The sequence below is a fragment of the Symphalangus syndactylus genome, chromosome 6 (assembly GCF_028878055.3).
Source record: "Symphalangus syndactylus isolate Jambi chromosome 6, NHGRI_mSymSyn1-v2.1_pri, whole genome shotgun sequence".
Classification (NCBI taxonomy): Eukaryota; Metazoa; Chordata; class Mammalia; order Primates; family Hylobatidae; genus Symphalangus; species Symphalangus syndactylus.
Genome location: NC_072428.2, coordinates 141,617,903 through 141,645,435, shown reverse-complemented (window position 1 = coordinate 141,645,435; position 27,533 = coordinate 141,617,903). Strand labels below are relative to the sequence as shown.

The 27,533-nt window shown below is 37.1% G+C and overlaps 1 protein-coding gene across 20 annotated transcripts in view; it reads left to right on the top strand.

Moving 5' to 3' along the window:
- Nucleotides 1-27,533, top strand: part of KMT2C (lysine methyltransferase 2C) — a 306,855-nt gene that overhangs the window by 196,330 nt on the left and 82,992 nt on the right. For 19 of the 20 annotated variants that reach the window (XM_063641729.1, XM_063641734.1, XM_063641726.1 and 16 more), the window contains 9 exons: nucleotides 6,900-7,019; nucleotides 9,780-9,896; nucleotides 15,427-15,528; nucleotides 15,721-15,825; nucleotides 21,126-21,307; nucleotides 21,559-21,723; nucleotides 23,043-23,152; nucleotides 23,656-23,721; nucleotides 24,980-25,192. In XM_063641729.1, the coding sequence (XP_063497799.1) occupies nucleotides 6,900-7,019; nucleotides 9,780-9,896; nucleotides 15,427-15,528; nucleotides 15,721-15,825; nucleotides 21,126-21,307; nucleotides 21,559-21,723; nucleotides 23,043-23,152; nucleotides 23,656-23,721; nucleotides 24,980-25,192 (1,180 nt within the window). The remainder of the gene's footprint in view (nucleotides 1-6,899; nucleotides 7,020-9,779; nucleotides 9,897-15,426; nucleotides 15,529-15,720; nucleotides 15,826-21,125; nucleotides 21,308-21,558; nucleotides 21,724-23,042; nucleotides 23,153-23,655; nucleotides 23,722-24,979; nucleotides 25,193-27,533) is intronic. The other variant, XM_063641739.1, reaches the window with a different exon arrangement.

Genomic DNA, 27,533 nt, shown 5'->3' with positions numbered 1-27,533 from the left:
CAGTGGTCACATATGATGGTGGCTGCCTTATTGGACGATGCAAGACAGAACATTTTGAGAAATACAAAAGCAGCAGTTCCAGAATTATTGGTGAAATTAAAATACCAAAAGAATTCAAGATCGACAAACTAAGACTGTGGCTGTGCTTTCACAATTTTTAAGGACTGAAGTAGAAATATTCTTTTTCTGTTGTTCATGGAACACATTTTAATGCAGATAATTGCTAAACCATTTGTTGCAGCAACAAATCATTCACATTTTCAAGTATATTCAGTTTGAAATAGATAATCCAAATATCCCAATATTGGAGATTTTCTGAAGGCGAGATGTTAGGACACAGAAAATGGAATTTATATCTCAGGTATTAGACATCCATTATCAAATATCAAATCATATAGAATTATTTTCCTTTAAGGAGATTAGTAATTAAAGTTTAATTTTTTGTATTTTTCCTTTCATATGGAATATTTCAGGTGCTGTTTAGTGAGAAATATAATGCTTATTTTCTTTATGACATGTTTCAAATATATCTCAAATGTATGATTTAGAACCTAACTGACTACAGGAATAGTAACACATTTTTCTGATGGCTGTGAATAGAATAAGATTCCTTTTGTTTTTTTTTTCTTGCCTATTGTAGACGCAGGATTTCACAAAGATGAGGAAAAATTAGACATGATAAGGTAGAAGTAACAGACAGCAAATTGGATGTTGTTTCATACAAATTGTCCTAATGACCTAGTTGTATTTCCTCATCTTTTATTGAAGTTATATATTTATAAATAATTTAGTATTTCATTTTTCAGCATTTAAAAATATTTTTTATTTTTTTATAGAGATGGGGGTCTTGCTGTGTAGACCAGGCTGGTTACGAACTCCTGGCCTCAAGCGAACCTCCCATCTCGGGTCTCCCAGAGTGCTTAGGATTACAGGTGTGAGCCCCACAGCGCCTGGCCCATTTTTCAGCATTTTTATAGGTATATGTACTTTGCGACCTGGGTTTAAGAAAGTGGTTATTGACACTGCCACATATTGTAATCAACTCGGTAGATTTTAGAACATCAAGCTAATGGCCCTACCCTAGACCAATTAAAATGCACTTCTAGGATCATCTTTGACTGTAACCCTGAAAGCGGAGTCCTGAACTAGAGAAATGTGCTACTTGTCTTACTGATTTTTAAAAATGCATTAAACTTAATACTATAAGAATGCTCTTTAAAAATAGTGGAAAATAAAGTGGAAATTTTAAATTTGTCATATTAAATCATAACATTTGTTTTTATTTCTGTCTTCAGTCCATTTCTCTCATTGCACGGTTGTATTCCCATTCTAATTAGGAAATTCTGAGATAATAATCTTAGGTCTTCTTGTAATATTTACCCTGTATGTATCATCACATCTTACAGAAAGATATTTAATGTAATCACACTACTATGATCTAGTTCAGACACCCTCATGTTCTAATTGCTTTCATGGTGGTATTGAAAGTTTTTATTAAGCATTTTATGAAACGTATTATTTGCAGTAAATATTTCTTTATTTTATTTTATTTATTTATTTATTTATTTATTTATTTATTTATTTATTTATTTATTTATTTTGAGATTGAGTCTTGCTCTGTTGCCCAGGCTGGAGTTGTGGCACAACCTCGCTCACTGCAGCCTCTGCCTCCCTGGCTCAAGCAGTTCTCGTGTCTCAGCCTCCTGAGTAGTGGAGACTACAGGCTCACGTCAACACACCTGGCTAATTTTTTAAAAATATTTTTAGTAGAGACAGGGTTTCGCCATATTGGTAAGGCTGGTCTTGAACTCCTGACCTTGGGTGATCCACCCGCCTTGTCCTCCCAAAGTGCTGAGATTACAGGGGTGAGCCACCGTGCCCAGCCTGCAATAAATACTTCAAGAAAATTTCATAAATGAAAACATAGGTACTGTGTTTTGATATCTCTTGGACAAATTATAAGAAGTTTACTTTACATAATAAGAAGAGTACTTTCAGTTTTAAAAGTAGCCAGAGAACCATAGTGTTAAACCTAAAAAATACCTACCCCTTTGGAACACCAAGCTAACAACACAGCAGATTAGAAGTACCAGACTTTCCTTTTAGTTCACTTGTGCTTGTGGTATTTTTGGAGACGTTACTGTTGCTAGCGCCACCTAATTTGTATTGTGAAATTATTGAAGGCTAAAGCTGATAATAGCTGTTTCTGTAGTTATCAAAACAGGATTAGGTCTAATTTCTTGTTCTACTTGATATTGAACTCAATTTTATATATGAGACTTCTTTTAAGAATTCCCTAAATAGTGAAGTGTTTGCCGCCGTAGCTCCAGTGTATACAAGTGATTATATTTACCAAAACGACAAACTGTAAACTCTTTTGTTTCTTTTACCAGTTATCTTCCTTTCTGCTCTCTCTCTTCATTGCTTTCACTTTTCCTAAATTAGACTTACTGTTTATAAGCAACCTTGGTTTTACATAGTATGTTGGAAGAGTGTGGGGCTGGGGTTGATTTAGGATTTGGAGGTGTAAAGTTTGCCAGTGAGACACCAAACCTTCTCTGGCTGCTTTTAAAACTGATAGTACTCTTGGGCTGTAAGAGTGACTTTGATCATATTAAACAACCAGCAATAGAATTTGACTTTTAATAGAAAGTTGCTTCTAAATAGCCTGTCCTCCACCTGTCATTATTGTTCTCATTTCCCCATCCCACAGTCCTTGTATAACTTACTAGCTTGGACAGTTTACCTGAGAAATTGGCCTCAAAGCACAAAGAAACTTAATGCCAATATTAAACTATTTTTGGGTTAAATTATTTTTCCTGGGTTCAAATTCAGTCCCTGTCAGGTAGCGTTTTTTTAGTTTCTGTAGTATTTGATAGCAAGTTGATTCATTTACAACTTAATAATGATTACATTAGGAAATATTTTGCTTTAAATTCAGTTTGTAGATTAAGGAGGCATTATATAGTTTTTTTTTAGTAATTTTTAGTAACTTTTTTAAGTGAAGAAATTCAAGATTCTAGGTTATTACTGGTGGAGGCATTAGTGTGTTTCATATCATAGTTCATTGTTTATTGATGAATTCATACACATATGCAAAAAAAGATAATAGATGCTCAGCAGAAAAAAAGTTCAATAAGTGCTGAACAGGGTGCTTAACATAGCAGTGAAGAGAAAGGGGCATGATCTTTAATTACAGTGTAAAAAGTGCTGCAACTGGATTGTAGGAGAAGAGCCCCATATTACAGGGGCAGCTAACCTTTTCTGAATGGCTTGTGTAAGTTCTTGATCAAAGCTAAGATCTGAAGGATAATTTAAACTTTGATAATTATAGCTATATTTTAGTTTTAAGGTCTAAGGAATATACTAGATAATTTGTCAGACTATCTAAGTATAATGATAATTTTTCTTCAGAACTATAAAATTACACAAAGTCTGTCTTGTTTTTGAAGTGAGATAAAATTTTGGCATCAAAGCTAACTTTTAAATCATGATGAATAATACATAATTACCAGAAAATTCTTATTTCTGAAATAAAATTATTCAACATTATTTTTATTTCAGAGTATGACTTTCTGTTTCATATTTTTGAGAACTGTCTACTGCCAACATAATATTAAACTATCGACTAAAAGGAATTTAAGATATATGTTAGCCAAATCTCAGAGAAAAGCCAATGGAAATATTGAGAGAAGTAATTTAGATATCTCTTGCCCCCACTGCCTACCACTAAATAAAATTATAAACAATAAAATGTCCCAGGTGGTGATGCAATAAGAGGCACTAATGGTGTGGTAAGAGAGATGATGATTCACTGGGAGCACTAAGGAAAGGTCTCTTGATGAGAAGATATGTAAGGCCATACCTGAAGGGTTAGAAAACGCCAGACATGGCTGGCTGTGGTGGCTCACGTTTGTAATCCCAGCACTTTGGGATGCCAAGGCTGGTGGATCACAAGGTCAGGTGTTTGAGACCAGCCTGACCAACATGGTATCGCTCCTAAAATACAAAAATTAGCCGGGCCTGGTGGCGCATGCCTGTAATCCCAGCTACTCAGGAGGCTTGAGGCAGGAGAATCGCTTGAACCTGGGAGGTAGAGGTTGCAGTGAGCCGAGATTGCACCACTGCACTCTAGCCTGGGTGATAGAGTGAGACTCCATCTCAAAAAAAAAAAAAAAAGAAAGAAAGAAAATGCCAGACATTTATTAAAGGACTGGAATGGTATAGTGAAGTGTTCTGAGTCAGTTGGGCTCTGATTGATAAAGAGCTTGGCATGTTTTGAAGGACAGCAAGGAAGCCAGAATAGCTGGAGCATGGCAGCAGGGAGACAAGTGCCACAAGATGAGTTGGAGAAAGGCACTGGGAAAGGTTTGTCTTTTAAGTGCTCTGAGAAGCAATTGAAGGTTTGAAATAGAATAGTGACTTGCTAGATCACATTTGTACTTTTGAAAAGTTCCGGCCGGGCGCGGTGGCTCAAGCCTGTAATCCCAGCACTTTGGGAGGCCGAGGCGGGCGGATCACGAGGTCAGGAGATCGAGACCATCCTGGCTAACACAGTGAAACCCCATCTCTACTAAAAATACAAAAAATTAGCCGGACGTGTTGGCAGGCGCCTGTAGTCCCAGCTACTCGGGAGGCTGAGGCAGGAGAATGGCATGAACCCGGGAGGCGGAGCTTGCAGTGAGCCGAGATCGCGCCATTGCACTCCCGCCTGGGAGACAGAGCAAGACTCCGTCTCAAAAAAAAAAAAAAAAAAAAAAAAAGAAAAGTTCCTCTGGCTGCTGTGGGGAAAGGCTTGAGTAGATGCAGGGTGGGAGAAGCATAACCAGCAGTAGACTCTTATAGCAGGTTAGGTGAGAGATGGTGGTGGCCACGACTGAGCTGCTAGCGGTGGAAGTAACAAGAAGTAGAAGGATCGGAGACAAAACTTGAAGATAAAAAGTCTTGAATTTGCTGATGATTTGCATTGACAAAGTGTTGGGGGAGAGGACTGAAGGAGCAGAGGAGAGTGACAAGGGACTGGATGCCATTTATAAGGATAGGGAAGACTGGGATGAAACCGGTTAAGGGAGAAATTTTAAACATGGCAAACTTAAGAGGGGTTTTGTGTGAGAAAACGGAAATGCTAAGAAGGAAGGTGAAAATCCTGCTAATTTGGAGATCTCTGATTAAAACTAGAAATAAGAATGTGGGAAGCATCAACTTCCAAGATGCCCTCATTGTAGATAATACCATTTAGGATCTAGGCTCAAGCCCTGGGAAACTCCAGGGCTTTGGAAGTCAAATAGAGGAAGAACACGTACAGGAGATGAAGAAAGATTAGCGAGGAAGTCAGTGAAACATCCACAGGTGGGCTGCTGCCAAATCTAGCAGAACAGTATGCCAGATGTTAGGAGCATGAGTAAAATGAGGAAAGAGAAATGGCTTTTGACAACACAGAGGATCTAAGACCCTGGACTACTAATAGTAGGGAAGAAGACATGGGTACAGATTCAAGTTGATTTGAAATTATGAAAGTGTTGTAATTGACCTGCAGTGGTTGCTGCTCAGTGAAATCAGCATAGTGATTACCGGAGCTAGGTTAGAGATTTGATGGGTAAGAAAGAACACCTAAGGGTAATCCTGGAGGGAAAAAAAATAAAGTGTTTGCTGGAGAGAATGAGTTGGATTGCTGGACTTCAATGTGTGTGGGTTGAGTTTGTGACTTAAAAATGAAACCAGTCTGTTGCTTGTGTGGCTTTTCTCAAAATACTGTTATTCCATTACCTATCTCTTACCCCAAGAGTAGCCACATTGTTATTTCTGGTTATTTTAATTCCTGATGGTATTTTTATGTGATTAATGAGATACTACTTGCTAATTTGATGATATTCTAGAAACCTGGTAAGTACTATGTACCTTGTCGTAAGTTTTGGTTACTTAATTGGTAAAATTATAGCATGCACCATTGAATTACCTAATTCAAAATATATTCTTTTATTGTTTGACATTTGTCTTGTGTTTTTCTTTAAAATGTTATCTTTATGGAGTAAACATTTTTCTTTATGCTGTTTAGCATCTTCAGATTAGTTCAGGGTATTGCTGAATGTGTTGTTTGGAAGTAAAATGCTTTAGTTTTAGTTATATAGATTTTAATAAGATACTACTTTCTATATAATTTATCAGATACTTTAGGCATTTTAATTTGCAAATTTAGGACAATTTGCTTTAACATTTCTTCACTTTTGTCCATTGGATGTAATTTCCATAAAGTATTCATTTCCCTAAGTAAAAACCGAAACCCAAAACGACAACTAATGGTCACTGAAGAAAGAGTGATTAAATGCTAAGATTATAATGGTATTTGTATTTTAATGTTACCAACTCTCCACAGTTTAAAGTTTATGCACTTATCGATTGCTTGTATTTCTCATTGCATTCTTTGGCCTACTGGTTTTGGTTGTTTATAGCTATAGAATATAGAATTCATTATAGTTATCTATTTCTCCTTCTAAGTAGAGTGTTAGTTGTTAGAAGAAAAGTAATCCCCCAATACCTTCTTCTAGTGTTCTTAAAGTGTGATTGACTTTTATTTACTTTTTGGTGCAGTAATTGCAGTTCATGAGTCAATGTTGATGTCATATAAACCTTAATTTTTAATGTTTCATTGTAGTGATGGCTCAGGCAGAATAAAATATTTAATGTAAATTGTGGCAGCAAACATTTAAGTTATTTAAGTTATACTTAAATGTTTAAATCACTGTTAGTGATTAGCTTATTTTGCCTTCCTTGAAGCAATTTGTCCTAAATTTCCATACGTTTGCATTTGTTTTTGCTGTTCTAAAATTCCTTAGTTGCTGGCTTTGACCTTTTATGTTGCTGAGTTTTACACATCTATTTTCTCAACTGCCATATCCTAGGGGGCTTGGAGTACCCATAATACAGTGAGCCCACCTTCCTGGTCCCCAGACATTTCAGAAGGTCGGGAAATTTTTAAACCCAGGCAGCTTCCTGGCAGTGCCATTTGGAGCATCAAAGTGGTAAATAAAATTGCATTTACATTCATATATCATTTCTGTCTGATTTGTTTTGCCCTGCTGGATGTTAAGAATTAAATCTTTCTTTTCTAGATTGAGCTTCCAGAGACACTTTTTAAATCTAAAAATTTTAATGTAAAGAAATAATATGCTTGCATTTAAAAATCAAGTATACATTTTTAATACCTCTTTTTATGGTTAATTCCTTTTGTTGTGATTACTACTGTTTTTGTGAGGGAGAAGTCCTTGACATGTAGACCAAAAGGTAATTAGGGAGCTTTTCATTCATGGTATCATCAAACTTTGTTGCTTAGAAAAAAGCAAAAGAAAAAACTCCATTAATTTATTATGTTCTCATGGAGAAGAAATACCAAAATTGTGGCAGATTTCATTGTCTGGTTAATACCTTAAAATGATAAGGCTTTTTCCCCCATGACATTGGTTGATGGCTCTGCCAGTCCTTGAAGTGAGTTAAGTAGTGTGATGCATTTTGAAGAGAAAAAAACTAATTTGAAAAAGTATTAACTCAAAAGTTAAAATACTTCATTGACTAGAGATGACAGTTTTTCTTCATATTCTATATTTAATATTCTGGAATATGGCTGTTTAATTTAGACTAATCAAGGATTTTAAGGAATTCTAGATTATACTTTATTTTCTTTCATGACTGGAAGAACTTTTTTTTTTTTAATCTCCCTACCTCCCCCTGATATCATCCAAGATATTGAGGTATAAATATATACCTCATTTGACAGTTTGATAATATAGACCACCAATTTTCACTTATTTTTTTTCTGGGTCAGCATTTGACGTTCGAGAAAATAAATTGAGAGATTACTGTAGTCTTGATTTTTAATCACTGACTTAATTTTTCAAAAATCTTTTATACCAATTTAAAACAAACTCGGCCAGGCGCCATGGCTCACGCCTGTAATCCCAGCACTTTGGGAGGCTGAGGCGGGCGGATCACTTGAGGTCAGGAGTTTGAGGCCAACCTGGCCAACATGGTGAAACCCTGTCTCTACTAAAAATACAAAGAAATTTAGCTGGGTGTGGTGGCATGTGCCTGTATTCCCAGCTGCTGGGGAGGCTGAGGCAGGAGAATTGCTTGAACCCAGGAGACGGAGGTTGCAGTGAGCCAAGATCACACCATTGCACTCTGCCTGGGCGAAGAAGCGAGACTCCATCTCAAAAACAAACAAACAAACAAAAAACCCAAAAAACTAACCTGACCCCATCCATCTGTTGTTCAAAGAAGCTGATGCACTTCTCAAAAGGGATCTCAAGGAGCGCAGGGTAAGAGAAGACAGGAGTGGCAGTTTGAAACTTGAAGCTGGCTGTATTTATTACATCCAAAGGGAAAAAAGCCATTCCTCCCGTTCCTTTTGTTCATGTGTATCTATTTTATGCTTACAGTATCACCATAAATTTTTGACTTGGAAACCATTCTGCTAAATAGGGAATGAGTTCATTTCAAACTATGATAAGGGACATCAGTTGAAAATACGACATACTGTTTAACTTACTGTGAGGGAAACATCTAAGTATTTTCCTGAGCATCTGGATAATTTTAAATATACATATTCATCTACTTAGGTGCCAGGTTTTTTCAAGGAGTAATTAATTAGTACAAACAAGGGTGGGGGGGCAGGGAACACCATACTCTGGTACTTAATGTCTGAAATTATCAGGGAATTTAACACATTTTCCCATAGGTTTATTTCTTGTCTAAGAAGTCAGATAAATTATTTCCATTTCGAGTATTTATTATTCAGATTATTTAAAGCAAAGCTTTCACAAAGCCTTTTGTCAGCTTTCCGATAATCCTCAAATAGTTTTTCCTGGCTGGATGCTTTGGTTTACTCCTGTAATCCTGGCACTTTGGGAGGCAGAAGCAGGAGGATCACTTGAGCCCAAGAGTTCTAGGCTGCAGTGAGCTGTGATCACACAACTGCACTCCAACCTGAGTGACAGAGCAAGTTCTTGTCTCAAAAATAAAAGTAATAACAATAATAATACATTTTCCTCTAAATACAATGGTGAATGAGGTAGAAATGTTGAGTTCATAAGAGAACTGCTGAATAGTGAAGGAAACTGACTTAACTTTAATGACAAGAAGAATACTGTTACACACTAGCAAAAATGAATTTTCATGCTGATATAGCAGTACAGAATATGGTTCCAACCCAGGGATGCTGGAGCCAGACTTGCTAGCCAAGTGACCTTGGACAAGTTACTTAACCTTTTTATTCCTCAGCACACTCATCTCAAATGGGGATAATAAAACCTACTATATGGGATTGTTGAGAGTAAAAAATACTTAGATTAGTACATAGTAAGTACTCAATAGATGTTAGCTGTTACTGTAATCACTGCGAGACCAGTTAATGAGAGAGTTCTTTCTTAAACTTACTCTGTATTGAATACAATTTGTTGCACTTCGAACTCTCTTGATCAGGCTATAGTTGTTGTAGCCACCAAGAATGTAGGAGTGGGAAAGAGAAAAATCATGCAAAGGCTTGCTGATAGCGTTCACAGTAAGAGGCCTAAGGTATGATTCCAAGGTTGTAAGCATTTTATATTTAGATTTTTAAGTTGTGTAGTATACTTTTAAAGATAAAAATAATAAGCCAGGTCTCTTAATACTTATCTAAAGAAATGTTTGTGTAACATTTAATAAAATGTTTTATCTCAGTGGCATTTGGATTTAAAAATTATTTTGGGCTGTCACAGAATGTTGACTTTTCCTAATCTGTTACATAGGGCCGTGGGTCTGGATTTCCAGGAAAGCGGAGACCTCGAGGTGCAGGACTGTCGGGGCGAGGTGGCCGAGGCAGGTCAAAGCTGAAAAGTGGAATCGGAGCTGTTGTATTGCCTGGGGTGAGGCTTGCTTCATGTATATTTTCTCTAATTTAAATGTCAGTTAATGATGAAAATCTCATAGCAAGTTATTTTGATCTTAAGAGTCATATAAATAGGCCAAAATGTTTATTTTACTGTCCTACTTTGCTTTTTTTTTTTTTGAGCCTCTGGTTACGTTTTCTTGTATATTTACTTTCTCATCCTTTCTCTTTTCTTACCTTCCTCTTTGACTCCTTAACTTTCTATGCCAACCCTCTCTAAAAAGTCAGTATGTAATATAGTTGCTCTTTTATTTAAAAAATTTCAAGATTGATAGGTATTTGCTTACTATCGTGTTATGAGGCTTTATTTATATGTGTATTACAAATGTATTTGCTAACTACTAGCAAATGTTTTATGTAATAACTTTGCTATTTTATTAAAATCCTGTTTTTAAAATTCTGAAATGTCATTTTAAGTATAGGAGACAGGTGAAATTGTTCAAGTTTACTACTAAACCAGGAATAAGGAAGCTTAGATTCTCATCCTTTTTTCAAAAAGAAAAATTTTAAAACCAGGCTTATTGAGGTATAGTTGATATAAGCTATATTTGACATGTACAATTTCATAAGCTTTGATATATATATACACCCTTGAAAATAATACCACAATCATGATAGTGAATATATTCATCTCCCAAAGTTTCTTCATGCCCCTCTGTAATTTTTTGCATTCCTTCTGCCATCCGTCCTTGTCCCCAAGATCAGTTTGCATTTTCTAGAGTTGTATATAAGTGGAATAATACAGAACTGTACGCTTTTTGGACTGATTTATTTCAGCACAATTATTTGGAGATTCATCTATGCTGTTGGATTTGTTAACAGTGTACTCCCTTTTCTTGCTGAGTATTAATAAAACTGTGGATGCACCACGGTTGTAGACCTGTGCACTTTTTTTCTTCTTCTTCTTTTTTTTTTTCTGAGACAGGTTCTCATTCTAATTCCTGGGCTGGAGTGCAGTGGTGCGATCATAGCTAACTCCAGCTTCGACCTCCTACCTCCATCTCCCAAGTAGCTGGGACCATAGGTGTGTGCCACCACACCAAATTACTTTTTAAAAATTTTTAATAGAGACAGCATCTCACTATGTTGTCCAGGCTGGTCTCGAACTTCTGAGCTCAAGCAATTTTCCCACCTTGGCTTCCCAAAGTGCTGGGATTACAGGCGTGAGTCACCATGCCCCAGCCTGTAGTCTTACATTCTCGTAATGTCTTTGTCTGGTTTTGGTATCAGCATAACTCCAGCTTCATAGAATGAATCTGGAAGTATATTCTCCTCTTCAGTTTTCTGGAAAAGCTATGTAGTAGTGGAAATGTATCTTCTTATATTATACATGAATTTATTAGTGAAACCATCTTGGCCTGGAATTTTCTTTGTGGGGGGTTTTTGTTTTGTTTTTGTTTTTCTTTCGTTTGAGATGGAGTTTTGCTCTTGTTGCCTAGGCTGGAGTGCAATGGTGCAATCTCAGCTCATGCAACTGTTGCCTCCCAGGTTCAAGTGATTCCCCTGCCTCAGCCCCCTGGGTAGCTGCACTTACCAGGTGCCTGCCACCACACCTGGCTAATTTTTTTTTGTATTTTTAGTAGAGACAGTTTTTCACCATGTTGGCCAGGCTGGTCTCGAACTCCTGACCTCAGGTGATCCACCTGCCTTGGCCTCCCAAAGTGTTGGGATTACAGGCATGAGCCACCATGCCCAGGCTGGAGTGTAGTGGCGTGATCTCTGCTGACTACAGCCTCCACCTCCCAGGTTCAAGCAATTCTCCTGCCTCAGCCTTCTGAGTAGCTGGGATTACTGGCGTGCACCAACATGCCTGGCTAATTTTTGTGTTTTGGGTAGAGATGGGGTTTCTCCATGTTGGCCAGGCTGGTCTCGAACTCCTGGCCTCAGGTGATCCGCCTCCCAAAGTGCTGGGATTACGGGATTAGCCACCGGCGCCCAGCCTGTGGGACGGTTTTTAACAACAAATTTTATTTCTTTAATAGGTACCTATTTAGGTTATCTGTCTCTCCTTGCATAAATTTGCATCTTTCAAGAAACTTGTTCATTTTGTCTATCTTGACAAATTAAAGGAATGGAGTTGGTCATAATGTTTCTTATTATTTTAATACCTGTAGAATCTGTAGTGATTTCACCTTCCTCATTCTTGATACTAATAATTTGTATCTTGTCTTATTTTTTTCCTGATCAGTCTGGCTAGAGATTTATCAATCTTATTGATCTTCTTGAGTCAGCCTTTGTTTTCATGGACTTTTCTCTATTTTCTTTTCCCTTTCTGTTTTATTGATTTATATTCTCATCTTTATTTTTTCCTGTCTTCTCACTTTAAGTTTAATTTGATCTTCTTTTTTTGTTTACTCTTATGTGTCCCTGCTTGGAAGGGACACTTGTGAAATTTAGGTCAGAGCTTTCTATTCTCCTTGGCTTATATCTGTGGTCTAGGAAAATGAAATTTCTATCACCTTCTGGATAAATCACACTATTATCTATGCAGGCAACAATAGCACATATTTTCTCATAGATTACCTTTGCCCTCAAGGTAGGTTTTATTTTTCTAGCGGTCTAAAGGTCATGAAATAAATTATAAAATAAAAACAGTGGGTCTTTAAGCTAGATGATACTGTTTTCTTTCTTGCATGGACAATTATTTTAAAATATTTTGGTTTTTCTGCACTTATTATTTAAATATGACTCCCCACCCCCACTTGAATCTAGGGACATTGTAGTTTTCTACTACAGACTTTGTTTCTTGTTTATACTGGGAATATATTGTTTATCATATTCAGTGAAAGCATTCACTGGTTAGATTTCCTTTTAAAAATAATAATGGATGTTTACAATTTCTTTGAGCTGCTCAGTGTGTATAATGTGTTGAATTTTCTGTTAGTGGTAGGGAGGTAGAAATAGATACTTTATCTCTATTTTAGCCATTTCCATAATTATATATCTCAATAGTCTTGTCAATGCATCATTAGTCCTGTGACTGAATTAATGATTACTTTTAGTAGTCAATTTCTTACTGATGATGATGATTCTACTTTTGTGAATCATCTTGGGTGATTCTCTAAAATCTTAGAAAGCTAATTTTGAGGTATGCATATAACACATCAATACATTTTCTCTATTAAAAAAATTAAAGCATTATAGGTAGATCAGAATTTACCATTACTAACTCCTCAGTCCTTCTTATTTCCCTGTTACCAGTTTGGTATATTTATATATTAGGTTGATCCATATGAAATTGCCAATATTATTTCTGAACTGATGAAAAGCAGCAATTTCTTATGATTCAACCTATTATATGTGCCCATAGACTACATATAATGACTTTGCATGTTTTTATATTATAGTGCTATACCTCACATACTGTTCTGCAATTTATTTTTTCACTCAACAATGTCTTGATAATTTCTCTCATGGGAGTCTATACAAGTTTCTACCTCCCTACTTTTAAAATGTTGCGTAATTTTCTAATGTTTGGATTTGTCATTGCTTTACTTACTCCCTAATGATGAATATTGGCATTATTAACACTTGTAGTCATTAGGGTTCATATGACTGTAAATTGCTCTTATAAAGCATTAGTACTAACCATTAAAACTGCTTTTAGGCTGGGCGCGGTGGCTCATGCCTGTAATCCCAGCACTTTGGGAGGCCGAGGTGGGCGGATCATGAGGTCAGGAGATCGAGACCATCCTGGCTAACACGGTGAAACCCATCTCTACTAAAAATACAAAAAAATTAGCTGGGCGTGATGGCAGGCGCCTGTAGTCCCAGCTACTCGGGAGGCTGAGGCAGGAGAATGGCGTGAACCCGGGAGACAGAGCTTGCAGTGAGCCGAGATTGCGCCACTGCACTCCAGCCTGGGCAACATAGCGAGACTCTGTCTCAAAAACAAACAAACAAAAATCTGCTTTTAAATGTATTTGTATTGAAAAATACTGAGATGTAGTCCTTCTGTTTAGTTAACCAATCTACCTTCCTTCCTTCTTTTTTTTTTTTTTTTTTGGAGACAGGGTCTAACTCTGTCACCCAGGCTGGAGTGCAGTGGCATAATCTTGGTCTCGCTCTGTCACCCAGGCTGGAGTGCAGTGGCATAATCTTGGCTCACTGTAACCTCTGCCTCTTGGGTTCAAGTGATTCTCCTGCCTCAGCCTCCTGAGTAGCTGAGACTACAGGCGTGTGCCACCACGCTCGGCTGTTTTTTTGTATTTTTGGTAGAGACAGGATTTCACCGTGTTGCCCAGGCTGGTCTCGAACTCCTGAGCTCAAGCGATCCACCTACTTTAGCCTCCCAAAGTGCTAAGATTATAGGCATGAGCCACCACACCCAGCTGGTTAATCTTCTTTCAGTTGTTCCTCAAGAAAAGTAATTAAGTTGTTTTATGTTTTGACCTTGAACATAACCTGTTGTGTTTCAGCTCTGTCTTTCCAGGCTTAGGTTGTAAGCTTTTTAAAGAAAGAGGATTGTATTTTATGATTTTGGCAGTGCCCTCCTTGTCTTCTTCTACAACTTCTAGTTCAGAGCTTTATTTTGTTTCATAATCACTCTAGAAATTATTAACAAACCAGTGGGTACTTAGCTGATTTAGTCAAATAGAACTAAGTCCAGACTGAACAATATTGGTTGATAATCATTTGGCTAATACTGAAATTTTGATGTTATTCAAAATAATATTCTAAAGTGGTGCTAATAGAAATATAATGAGAACCACATATGCAATTTAAAACTTCCTGGTCGCCACATTAAAAAGTTACAGTGAGCTAGGTGCAGTGGATCATTTGAGGTCAGGAGTTAGAGACCAGCCTGACCAATATGGTGAAACCCCATTTCTACAAAAAATACAGAAATTAGCTGGGCATGGTGGTGGACAACTGTAATCCCAGCTACTTGGAAGGCTGAGGCAGGAGAATAGCTTAAACCAGGAGGCAGAGGTTGCAGTGAGCCGAGATCACGCCATTACACTCCAGCCTGGGCAACAAGAGCGAAACTCCCCTGAAAACAAAATAAAGGTTATAGTGAACAGGCGAAATTAATTTTAATGCCTTCCATTTCGACCGATATATCTAAAATATTACCATTTCAACATGTAATATGTTATTATGTGCTGTATTTTATGTTTGCAGGACATCTCAGTTCAGACTAGCTACATTGCAGATCCCAAGTGTGTGTCACTAAAATAGCGATAGATTTGTATGTGTACATACATATATTATCATTTATAGTTTCTTGATTAGAATTCTGCCTAATCAAGGCTTACTAAGACAGGTTTATTATATTTTCTCATTACTTCTTGGTCTATAGGAATTCTAACTCTAAAGAGAGAATTAGGTGAATAATAAAATGTCATGACTCCGTTTTACGGTAGTATCTTAGCATTAATATTTGGAATTGTTATCCTAGACCTTAGCAAAAATATGTTTTGATTATGAATTTTTGAAGCTTTCCAGTTAAGTGTAAAACAAGTGAAAAATATAACTTTGTATTTTGTGTATTTTGCTTTTTATAGGTGTCTACTGCAGATATTTCATCAAATAAGGATGATGAAGAAAACTCTATGCACAATACAGTTGTGTTGTTTTCTAGCAGTGACAAGTTCACTTTGAATCAGGTTTGAACTTGACAATTTACTGTATTCCTCATTGAATTCCTCCTTGCACATTTCTGCTTTATCTCATATACACAGAAGTCATCCAATATTTAGCTATAGAGCTATATTAGTTAAGAAGGTATTTTTAAAGTAAAATTTGTAGGTTTTTAGCTTAGTCGCCATTGAAAATATGTTCTGTTTTCTTAACTTCAGGATATGTGTGTAGTTTGTGGCAGTTTTGGCCAAGGAGCAGAAGGAAGATTACTTGCCTGTTCTCAGTGTGGTCAGTGTTACCATCCATACTGTGTCAGTATTAAGGTAAACATCCTTAAATTGAGTTAACAAAAATGTATTGAATTTTTATTTGGTTTTAGTAGTAACATGAGCTCCCAGTTCTCACAATTAAGTATTATGATTATTAAACATATGTGACAGTATTTAAGTACTTTAAATACTGCTTTTAAGGGTTTGCTATCTCAAGAAATTTGCTCCTCTATAAATTTTATATTGTACTAATATCCTGCTTTTGTCTTGAAAAAGTAAAACATAAAAATATATGCATTTAATTTAAGAGACAATTTATACTATTCACAAAGATTTTAGGTTTAGCTGATTCATTTTGTCTGTTGATTTAAAAAGCTGAGAACTGGAGTATTTAGTAAAAAATTATTAGCCCATTCTGTTCTTTCCCGCATTCTCTCTGCTCTGTGCTCACTCGTATACAAAAAGACATTTTCTCCTTATAGCCAAAAGAAACAAAACAAGTGTCATATTTAATGCAATTGGTAGTAATCAAGAGTCAGCACTGCTCACTTTCAAGCATTTCAGGATAGAGGCTTTCTGGGGAACCTTTTAAGTGGTATCATGTGCTTGGTTTTAAATATGGACAGGTCTCAATACTTCAGTAGTTGAATCTAAGGTTCTTGGTTTTTTCTTTTTAAGAACTCAGTCTTAATAAAACTTACATATTTGAATAAAGTGTCATGGCCACTGGAAGCAAGCATGGAGGTATAGCTGTACAGCAGAGGTCTTAAACTGTATACTCCACAAGTAAATCTTTTCTAGTACTGCCATACCATGTAATATAAATACTAACCTCAGTTTCAGTGATAGGTTGTGAACCATGAGTGATTTTTATACCTTTCTCCCCTGCCCTTCAAACATCACTGTATTATATCATTGTCAGTTAAATATCAGTATAGTAAGCAAATCAACATTATCTCCTTCAGAATTCTTTGTTGATACCTATACTAGTATTTATTTTATAGGGTAATACAGGTTTTTGTGAATTTAGGAATCAAAATGAAAGATAGTAGTTAATACTATCCGAAATAGAAGACTAGTACGGTTAATTTATGTAGTCTTTTAAAATTAGTTGCTCATGGTATGTGACTGAAAAAGACACAGAGTATATAAAGCCAATTAAAAAATAGAGTTATATATGCATAAAACATGTTTCTTTTCTTTGTACTTTATATTCTGTGTAAAAGTTGCTGCTATCATTAGATTTTGTTTTCTAGAATACTTAATGTTTTGGACCTAAGGAAATTGAGTAAGATCCCTTTCAAGATAGTAATATATTTCTTTTAACCCATCCAACAATTACTGAATTCCCATTTTACAGATGAGTACGACTTATATAAGTTAAGATTGGACAATTAGTGCACTATCAAACACCTAGTTACTGGTAGAGCTAGAATTTGAATTCCTGTTTTTAAAAATTATGTGTGGTTCCTTTTACACAATGACACTGTTTTGGACAGTATAGAATACCGCAGTCTCATTGAGAAATACAGCAGTATCTAGAAATATACTAGGGATGTGTGAATTGGCTCACTTGAATTTTTATTGTAGGAGGCAATTGTTTGTGGATAAGTTTGATACCTTTGAAGCTTCTTTTTAAGCTTGCTGGGGCAAGTCTAGAAAGCCTTCACTCTAAGGTGGATATTTTCAAACTTTATGGTTTTAGAACCTTAACACTCTTTAAAATTACTGGGGACTCCATAGTTTTTGTTTATGAGGATTTTAACTATGGTCTATTCAGCATTTTAGAAATTAAAACTAGGAACATTTTATAACACAAGACTACAGAAGCACAACCTGTACAATGTCAATGTAATGATATTATGATATCATGTGGCCTCTATAAACACCACTGTATAATTGTGAATGAATTAAAGTGAAAAAAGGCAAATTAAATCTTAGTATTATTTAAACTTGTTTTAACTTTACAGACCCACTGGGGTTCATAGACCACATTTTGGTAGCTGCAGTATTAGCATTAGTTTAACCCTGTACTTAAGACTTGGCCTTTCTGGGATCTCTACTGAATTGTACCCCCTGTCCACCAGTGTCTTTGTACTCTGACTGGTTGTGCTTCACTTGTCTTTGAGCCTTTTGCAAGCTCTGGTAATTGTGCAGCTTACAAATTCCCAGTAGATGTACTTTCCGCTGGTTGTGGGTCTTTGGCCTTATGGAAGCATGGCTTGGTGTTCCACCAAAGACTTAAGGGGAAACCTTTGTAGATTTCTGGAGCTCTTAGTCCTTATTGCTTCTTCATTTTGAGTACTGTGTCCTGCAAATTCCACTGCCTCACCTTCCCTAACCTCAGCGAGGCCATTGATTTTACTCTGCTGAGGTTCTCCCTCCCTGGGCAGCGTTCTGGAAAATGTTTCTAGGCAGAATATCGTAGGACTCACTGAGTGTTTCCTTCCTCTCAGAGACCACTGTCTCCTGTACTGTGTGTTGTCTAATATCTGAAAACAGTTGTTTCATACACTTTGTCCAATTTTCTAGTATCTTATGGGAGAACAGGCTGGTCCCACCTACTCCATTATAGTTGAAGCGTGTATCCGTATTAGATTATAAAACATATCTGTAACAACTTTGGACATGGTACCATGGATGGAATCCTGGATGACATCTTATTTGAAAAAACTTTTAAAACTAAGGCTAAACTGGTTCAAAGGAAGAAAAAAATGATAGTACAACCCCAGTACTTAGGTTAAAAGGAAATTTCAAAGAGGGAGAAATTGTTCAAGTGTTGAAGTACTAGAAGTCAAGGAACACAAACACTAATGTTTCCATTAGATTTGAGAATAAGACGGTCTTGACAAGCCTGGCTTAAGCAGTTATGAGTATATGTGGGTGTAGAGACCAGACTGTAGTGTTTTGAAGAGTGAATATAAGCTGAGAAACTTGAGAGTTTGGTTGTAAAAGGGACCACAGGTATCTGTGAAGAAAACTTAGTAGGAATGAAGATAAATATTTTAAAAATTCTGCCACTAAACACCTCAGGTCTGTCTGCCACTTTATCTTCAGGTCATTGTTTAAGCCAGGGTCAGGCAGACTGGCCCATAGACCAAATCTGGCACATTTCCTGTGTTTGCAAATAAACTTTTATTGAAATATGGCCATGTTCTTTTGTTTACATATATTTGTAGCAGTTTTTGCATTACACTGGCAGAGTTTTTATAAAGTTGCAACAGATCATATGGCCCTCAAAACTTCCCGTTTACTCTCTGGCCCTTTATTGGAAATGTTTGCTGGCTACTGCTCCAAGCCACCCTGGTCTTACCCCTAGGCCGTTTCCTTCATTTGGGCAAATAATACATTAACTTGGTAATCTAAGACAAATTCTTAAAAATCAGTAAGCTAATCAAAATAATAAATATACGTGTTTAAAAATCAAATGACATTAAAAACCTTGTAATGGGCCAGGTGTGGTGCCTCACACCTGTAATCCCAGCACTTTGGGAGGCCGAGGCGGGTGGATCACTTGAGGGCAGGAGTTCAAGCCAGCCTGGCCAACACAGTAAAACCTCATCTCTACTAAAAATACAAAAATTAGCTGGGTGTGGTGGCTCATTCCTGTAGTCCTAGCTACTCAGGAGGCTGAGCCAGGAGAATTGTTTGAACATGGAAGGCGGAGGTTGCAGTGAGCTGAGATCACACCACTGCACTCCAGCCCAGGCAACAGAGCAAAACTCCATCTCAAAAAAAAAAAAAAAAAAAAAAAAAAAAAGCCTTGTAATGAACAACTGACTCTTGTCTTACTCTACCTCCACGTCTGAGGCAATCACTTTTAATCTTTTCAGGTCTTTTTTCTTGTGGTTAATGCTATAGCTCTAAATAATCAACTGGTTTACTGCTTTATCAATGCTAGATTTTGTTGACTTTCTGCTATGAATAAATAAATTCTGATTTAGATCTTAAAATACACCTCCTTCCTTCTCCCAATATAGTTGTATTACTATGTTTAGTTCAATTAATAAGGTGTTGGTTGTGACTCAGTAAATGTTCACTGCAGATCTAAACAGTATACTGTGAGTTTCTTTTGTCTTTCATGGAGTTTTTAATAACAAGAAAGTAATAGTGACTCTCCATTCGTTCTTTGTTTTTGCCTACTATAAAACTATCATATAAGATTATTTTTTAAAGTACCGTTTTTTTCTGGGAAAAGTCCTACCCTCCTTCTAGACATTCCCTTCTCCTGCTCTGATATGTGCCAGTGGCTTCTAGGTGTGTTGTTTTCATCCTTAAACTTCCCTGGCCTGATGTCCTTTGTTGGATCTGTTGATTTATAGATCCCAAGTCTTCCTTTTCTTTATGATACATCCTCATTCTGTTCCGCATATCTCTAAGTAACTTTATTAGAAGGAGAATGAGGGAGCTGAATTTTGAGTCTTCCTGTGTCTACAGCGTATTCTGTCTTCACACATAGTTGCTTGTGTAGCTAGGTTGAGAATTGTACTTTGAAAAGTATTTTCCTGTAGAATTGGAAACTTAAACTCTTCTAGCATCTGGAGTTGGGAAGTTTGGTGCCATTCTGATAGGTGTTCCTTTGAATTTAACTCTTTTATTTTCTTCTCTGGTAGCTTTTAGGCTTTCATGTACCTCATGATCTGAATTTTTATTCTGTACCCTCATTACTTGCTGTTTCATTATAATGTGGGCACTTGATTGGTTCTGTCTGAGGATCCTAGTCTTTTGAGATCTTTAAGAAGTTCCACAATCTTAATATTACATGGTGTGGCTTCCTTCAGGAGTTTATTAGAGATTTGGAGATTCCCAAATATTCTACTAACTTATACCCTTGAGAGAGGAGAATAAACAGAGGAGTGAATGTGAACTTCAGAATTCCTAGCTCCATAGTCTAAATAGAAATCCTCTAAGATCATAAAATGTCCCCAAGAACTCATGTTTTACATTAATTTTTTGGTATTTTTTCCATTGATTTTAAGCATGGAAATGTAGATGGAGATTTTGTTGATGTATTTTCAAATTATGTACCAATAATAGGGAAGCTTGATTTCTTTAAAATGTGGTCACTATATCTATAAATATAGTGGACATTAAATGTACAGCGTAAGGTAATTATGTGGACTTTAAAAAGGCATTAAAATATGTGCCATTTTCTATTATTCTGCTCAGTAGGCTCCTAAAAGTGCATATGAACATGCCCAACCCAGTACTGGGCCTCCGTAGGTGCTCAATAAATGTTAGTTGATTGCCTCTTTTCTGCTTCTAGGTGCATAAGCACCATATTAATTTATATAGTATATTTGATTATGTTAGGTTAATGCATAAATCACATGGATTGGTTGTTTCTTTTACAGATCACTAAAGTGGTTCTTAGCAAAGGTTGGAGGTGTCTTGAGTGCACTGTGTGTGAGGCCTGTGGGAAGGCAACTGACCCAGGAAGACTCCTGCTGTGTGATGATTGTGACATAAGTTATCACACCTACTGCCTAGACCCTCCATTGCAGACAGTTCCCAAAGGAGGCTGGAAGTGCAAATGGTACTCTAGGGTTTGTTTGCCTTGTTAGTCTTTCAAATTCAGAACTTTCTCATACCAGTTTAGTTTTTAAAAATTAGCCACACCTATTTAATTGAATAATACATATATGCTATGATAGATACCACTAATCAGAAAAATTTTCACATGCACATTAAATCATTTCCCCCATTATGTTCATATGTAGCTTCCTGAATTACAGTAACTGAATAAGAAAATAAAATTGAGACTTTTCGGGGGGATTTGGATTTCAGGTGTGTTTGGTGCAGACACTGTGGAGCAACATCTGCAGGTCTAAGATGTGAATGGCAGAACAATTACACACAGTGCGCTCCTTGTGCAAGCTTATCTTCCTGTCCAGTCTGCTATCGAAACTATAGAGAAGAAGATCTTATTCTGCAATGTAGACAATGTGATAGGTATTGTGCTATTTTTTCATCTTTTTAAAGCTTTTCTCTTTGAAATGTAGCAAAAAAAATGGAAAATAGCTTTTCCTTAATCACAAGTTTTAGGTGCAGAACTTTTTGCCTTACAGATTTTTAGTCACCTAGAAACTTACAGAAGTGATTTCCTGTTTTGAATTCTCAACTCCAGACTTTTTTTTTTTTTTTTTTTAAATTTAGAGACAGAGTCTTGCTCTGTCGCCAGGCTGGAGTACAGTGGCGCTATCTTGGCTCACTGCAACCTCCACCTCCGCCTCCTGGGTTCAAGTGATTCTCCTGCCTCAGCCTCCTGAGTAGCTGGGACTACAGGTGCATGCCACCATGCCCAGCTAATTTTTGTATTTTTAGTAGAGACAGGGTTTCACCATGTTGGCCAGGATGGTCTCCATCTTTTGACCTTGTGATCCGCCCGCCTCAGCCTCCCAAAGTGTTATGATTATAGGCGTGAGACACTGCGTCCACCCAAGACTAAAGATTTTTAATTTAGGCCTTTTTGAGGGTTTAAGAATCCCTTGAAATTAGATGGAGAATTATTGCCTTCATCTATGCTGTTTCTTATGAAGGGTTTCTGAAGCTTTTCATAGATTATAAAAAATATCTAACACATTCTGTTCTCCTTAAACCACTTTTTCTTAAAGCTCTAGATACTACTAGATACCTAGATATTAGATAGCAGCTTCTGCCGTCCCTATGTAATTATGTGGAATTTCAAAATCAGGAATGTTTCCTTGCTTTCATTGGTATATTGTTGTACTCTTTAGATGTTAAGCAGTGAGCATATATTATTATTAATAGTATTATCAGTGGTACAGTATTCTTGGGACTCTGGCTACTAATTATTTGTTCCATTGCAAGATAACTTTTTACTTTATTTCCCGATTACCGTTCAACATTGCTTTACATGAGATATGTCTACTTCAAATTAGATGCATTACCTGGAGCACATATATGCTAGCACTGCCATTTGCAGTTTTCTGAATACCTTTGTGTTTGCCCTAACTAGCTTCCTTGCTGTCTTTGAAATATTTAATATATGATGATTAAATAATTAGCTTCCTTATGTAATGTGCTTTGCTTCTTCTCTAATAGTTGTTCTCATTCCTTTTTATTTCCTTCTTAGCTCTATGAAAGTTTTTCTGTTAATAGGGATAGTTAGGAGAAAAGGGCAAGGTAGGAGGAGCATGTGAGGCTTAGGGCTTTTAAGTTTGAAGACTCAGTGTTACAGGTTTTAAAAGGTAGCAGTTCTCAGTATATTCCATTTTTTTTAAAAAAATGTACAAATATGGTCTTTTTAGATGGATGCATGCAGTTTGTCAAAACTTAAATACTGAGGAAGAAGTGGAAAATGTAGCAGACATTGGTTTTGATTGTAGCATGTGCAGACCCTATATGCCTGCGTCTAATGGTAAGAGAATAATTTAAACTGTGAGTCTGCACTCTTGTACCACTCACTTGCACCTTACTGTCCATAACCAATGAATTAGCTTGGCTCTACTCTTTTGTTGTTGTGAAACTTACTTTGACAAGTATTTTATGAAAAATATTATTTTTGGTTATACATGACTTATCACAACTTGTAATAAAACAATTTACATGAAACAATAAAAAGCATATACTTTAGATGTAAACTATAATTTTGCTTCCAAGGAACATGATCTTGTGGTTATTGACAATATGTCAAAATCCAATATGTTGATTCTTTCTTAGCCAGGTTTGCCTCCATGACTTGAGTATTTCCTTCATCACTTCTTGTTTTGTTGTTGCTTTAAAAAGCACTTTTAACTTTAGTGTTCAAACATTTATTTTAATAAAATGAGTATAGAAACAGAAATTTTAATCATATATAAGTATTTAAATACACTTTACCTTTTCTGAAAAGAATTACTTGGATTTTTTTTTTCGTTTCAGTGCCTTCCTCAGACTGCTGTGAATCTTCACTTGTAGCACAAATTGTCACAAAAGTAAAAGAGCTAGGTAAAATTTGAAATGCTTTACTTAATTTAATTAATTTACTTTGCTTAATTTTTACATAATTGGCTTACCACTTGTGAAACCTGCTTCAATCATATGGGCGTTCTATCCAAATTCCCTAATGTTGGTAATCATTTCCACAATGATATATAAAATGTCATCCAGCTTTACTGGGGCAGTATTCCTATAAATTTCAGCAAGTTGGCAACAAAAATAACAGCTCTTAGAATAACCATTAATGTCATACTTGCTTTGGTTTCATTGATATATTACTGTGCTTAATTATCAGTTAGCAGAAAATACGGCCTAGTTAGCAAACAGATTTCTTGTAGAATTAATTCAGTCTCTTAATTTTTAAAATAATTAATAAGCCTAGTATGGTGATTAATATATTCTTATTAAACAATCATTCTTTTGAATACTTACTTGTATTTAATAGCACCTGATACAAAAACATTTGGATAGTACAGGAATTGTTCTAAGGAACAACAGTTTTGTACATTTAAAATTAAATCTGCAGGATTTGTACTTATTTATTACTTCTCCCTATTAGTAATTATGTTGATACTCTGATTTTTCCAGATGAGCTTCTGGAGTATTCTCTCTTATGTAAATAAATCCCTGCCTTTTGATCTTTTCTAGGAAAAAGCTCATAGTGGATTAGCTGAGCATTGTGTTTAGTTGCAAGTGCTTCTAACTCTTTTTATTGGGACATGAAAATAGAAATGCCAGGAAGACGTTTTTGAGATGGAGTCTCGCCCTGTTGCCCAGTCTGGAGTGCAGTGGCACAATCTTGGCTCACTGCAACCTCCCCCTCCTGGGTTCAAGCGATTCTCCGGCCTCAGCCTCCCGCATAGCTGGGATTACAGGTGCCCGTCACCACGCCCGGCTAATTTTTTATGTTTTTAGAAGAGACGGGGTTTCACTGTGTTAGCCAGGATGGTCTTGATCTCCTGACCTCGTGATCTGCCTGCCGCCTCGGCCTCCCAAAGTGCTGGGATTACAGGCATGAACCCCTGCACCCGGCCCAGGAAGATCATTTTTTAAAAACAAGCAATCTTTCTGCCTATAATCCAAGGAAGTTTGACCTATTTTTCCTAGTTTTTATTGGGTATCATGAAGTTAGTTAATCATGCATTTCATAGATATGTAATTGCTTTCTAGAACTACACATTCCCTTGACATGGGTATTTTGAAACAGTAATCAGTCAAATTTAAAATGAAAGTTTAAATTTGTATTCTTGGGATTTTGTAATTTTAGACCCACCCAAGACTTATACCCAGGATGGTGTGTGTTTGACTGAATCAGGGATGACTCAGTTACAGAGCCTCACAGTTACAGTTCCAAGAAGAAAACGGTCAAAACCAAAATTGAAATTGAAGATTATAAATCAGAATAGCGTGGCCGTCCTTCAGACCCCTCCAGACATCCAATCAGAGCATTCAAGGGATGGTGAAATGGATGATAGTCGAGGTAATACTAATTTATTTTCCATGAAATATGTGTGCAAGAATTAAAGCATATAAAGTAACTGTTGAAATATGTGTATGATTTACCAAAGGGTAAATCACACTGACTTAGATAACCCCTGATGTGACCCTTGCCATTTCCAAATGAGTGATCTTCTTAGACCTTGCCTTTTCAGGTTCTCTTCCTTTCACACATTTTAGAACAGACCTACCTTACAGAAATCTCAAGGAGCACCATATCTTTGAAGATCACAGGTGGGGAAATACAGAGGGCTTGACTTTAGTTTGCTAGATAACGACATAAACCTTCTCAGATACTGTGAGCTTGGATAATATACCATGTTTAAGTTAAGGTAGTTGATGCATACATTCTAGAAATGGAAAAGCTGTCATTTAATATTACTTAAGGTATAACTTCATATTCACCAGTGTGCATCGTAAACTATTGGTTTATAAACATTTTCTTGATCAAAGTAAATATAAGGTTTTTCTAGCTGAATTCTTTTTTGGGTGGGGGGGGGGGGGGCGTTGGGAGACAGGGTGTTGCTGTGTTGCCCAGGTTAGAGTGCAATGGCACGATCTTGGCTCACTACAACCTCTGCCTCCTGGATTCACGCGACCCTCCTACCTCAGCCTCCTGAGTAGCTGGGACCATGGATGCGGGCCACCACACCTGGCTAATTTTTTTTTTTTTTGTAGAGATGGGGTTTTGCCATGTTGCCCAGACTGGTCTTGAACTCCTGGGCTCAAGCCATCTGCTCTGCTCAGCCTGCTGAATTCTTGAGATAGCAAAATATTTTAATAGTAATTTAAAATCCAGTATGAGTTAAAGAGGATTACTGTAGGTTTGCTTATTTTTGGGGCGGTTATTTATTTTCAACTGATTCAGAAATGAAGTGATAATTATTTCTGTTCCATTATATTTTATTTCATAGTTTTTTTGTTTTTTTTTTTAAGGGGCAGTGTCTTGTTACGTTGCCCAGGCTGGTTTCCAACTCCTGGGCTCAAGTGATTCTCCTGCCTCAGCCTCTCAAGTAGCAGGTACTACAGGCATGCGCCACTGCAGCTGGCTTTGAGACAATGGAATTTATTGAATACCTACTGTATGTCAGATGTTGGAAATCATATCAGTGTACAAAGCAGGTAGAATTCTCTGCATAGAGTTTATATTTTAACGTTAGGTAACCCAACTCTTAAAAAAAAAAATCAGTTAATTATAATGTGTTTGGCAAGTCCCATGGTAAAAATAAAGTTTGATTAAGAGGAATTGGCTGACCGGGCACAGTGGCTCATGCCTGTAATCCCAGCACTTTGGGAGGCTGAGGTAGGTAGATCACTTGAGGTCAGGAGTTCGAGACCAGACTGGCCAACATGGTGAAACCCGGTCTCTGCTAAAAATACAAAAATAAGCCGGGTTCAGTGGCATGCACCTGTAATCCCAGCTACTCGGGAGGCCAGGGCAGGAGAATTGCTTTAACCTGGGAGGCGGAGATTACAGTGAGCCGAGATTGCACCACTGCACTCCAGCATGGGTGACAGAGCAACACTCCGTCTCCAAAAAAAAAAAAAAAGGAATTGGAAGTACAGACGGGTGTTTAGGGTCCATATGAACAGAAAGCAGTATTTGAGCACAGATTTTAAAGAGGTGAGTGAGTGAGCCACTTGATTACCTGAGAGAAGAGCATCCCAGACAGTGAGGAAGCCAGTGTAAAGGCTCTGGGTGAGATTGTGCTGAGCATGTTTGAAGAGTGTTGTGGAGACCAACAGAGTGAGCAGAGGGGACAGTCAGAAGGTGAGAAGATGAGAGATGTGAGGACAAGAAGGGCGGCTCAGTATATCTCACACAACCATAAGGTGATGTGTCAGTAGTTTGTGCTTAATAGCAATGGAATGGGAGGCCATTGAATGTTCCTGAAAAGAACACCATGATCTTATTTATGTTTGAAGAGGAACACTCTCCTATGATATAAGTAGATGATTAGGTGCAAGAGTTATGACAGGTAGATCAGTGAGAAACAGTGGTCCAGGTGAGAGGTAATTGTGGCTTTGAAAAGGTATGTCTTTTGTGGCTGGGCTCGGTGGTTCATGCCTGTAATCCCAGCACTTTGGGAGGCCAAGGCGGGTGGATCACCTGAGGTCAGGAGATCAAGACCATCCTGGCCAACATGGTGAAACCTCGTCTCTACTAAAAATACAAAAATTAGCTGGGCGTGGTGGCAGGCACCTGTAATCCCAGCTATTCGGGAGGCACAGGCAGAGAATTGCCTGAACCCAGGAGGCAGAGGTTGCAGTGAGCCAAGATCAAGCCACCGCACTCCAGCCTGGTGACAGAGTGAGACTCCATC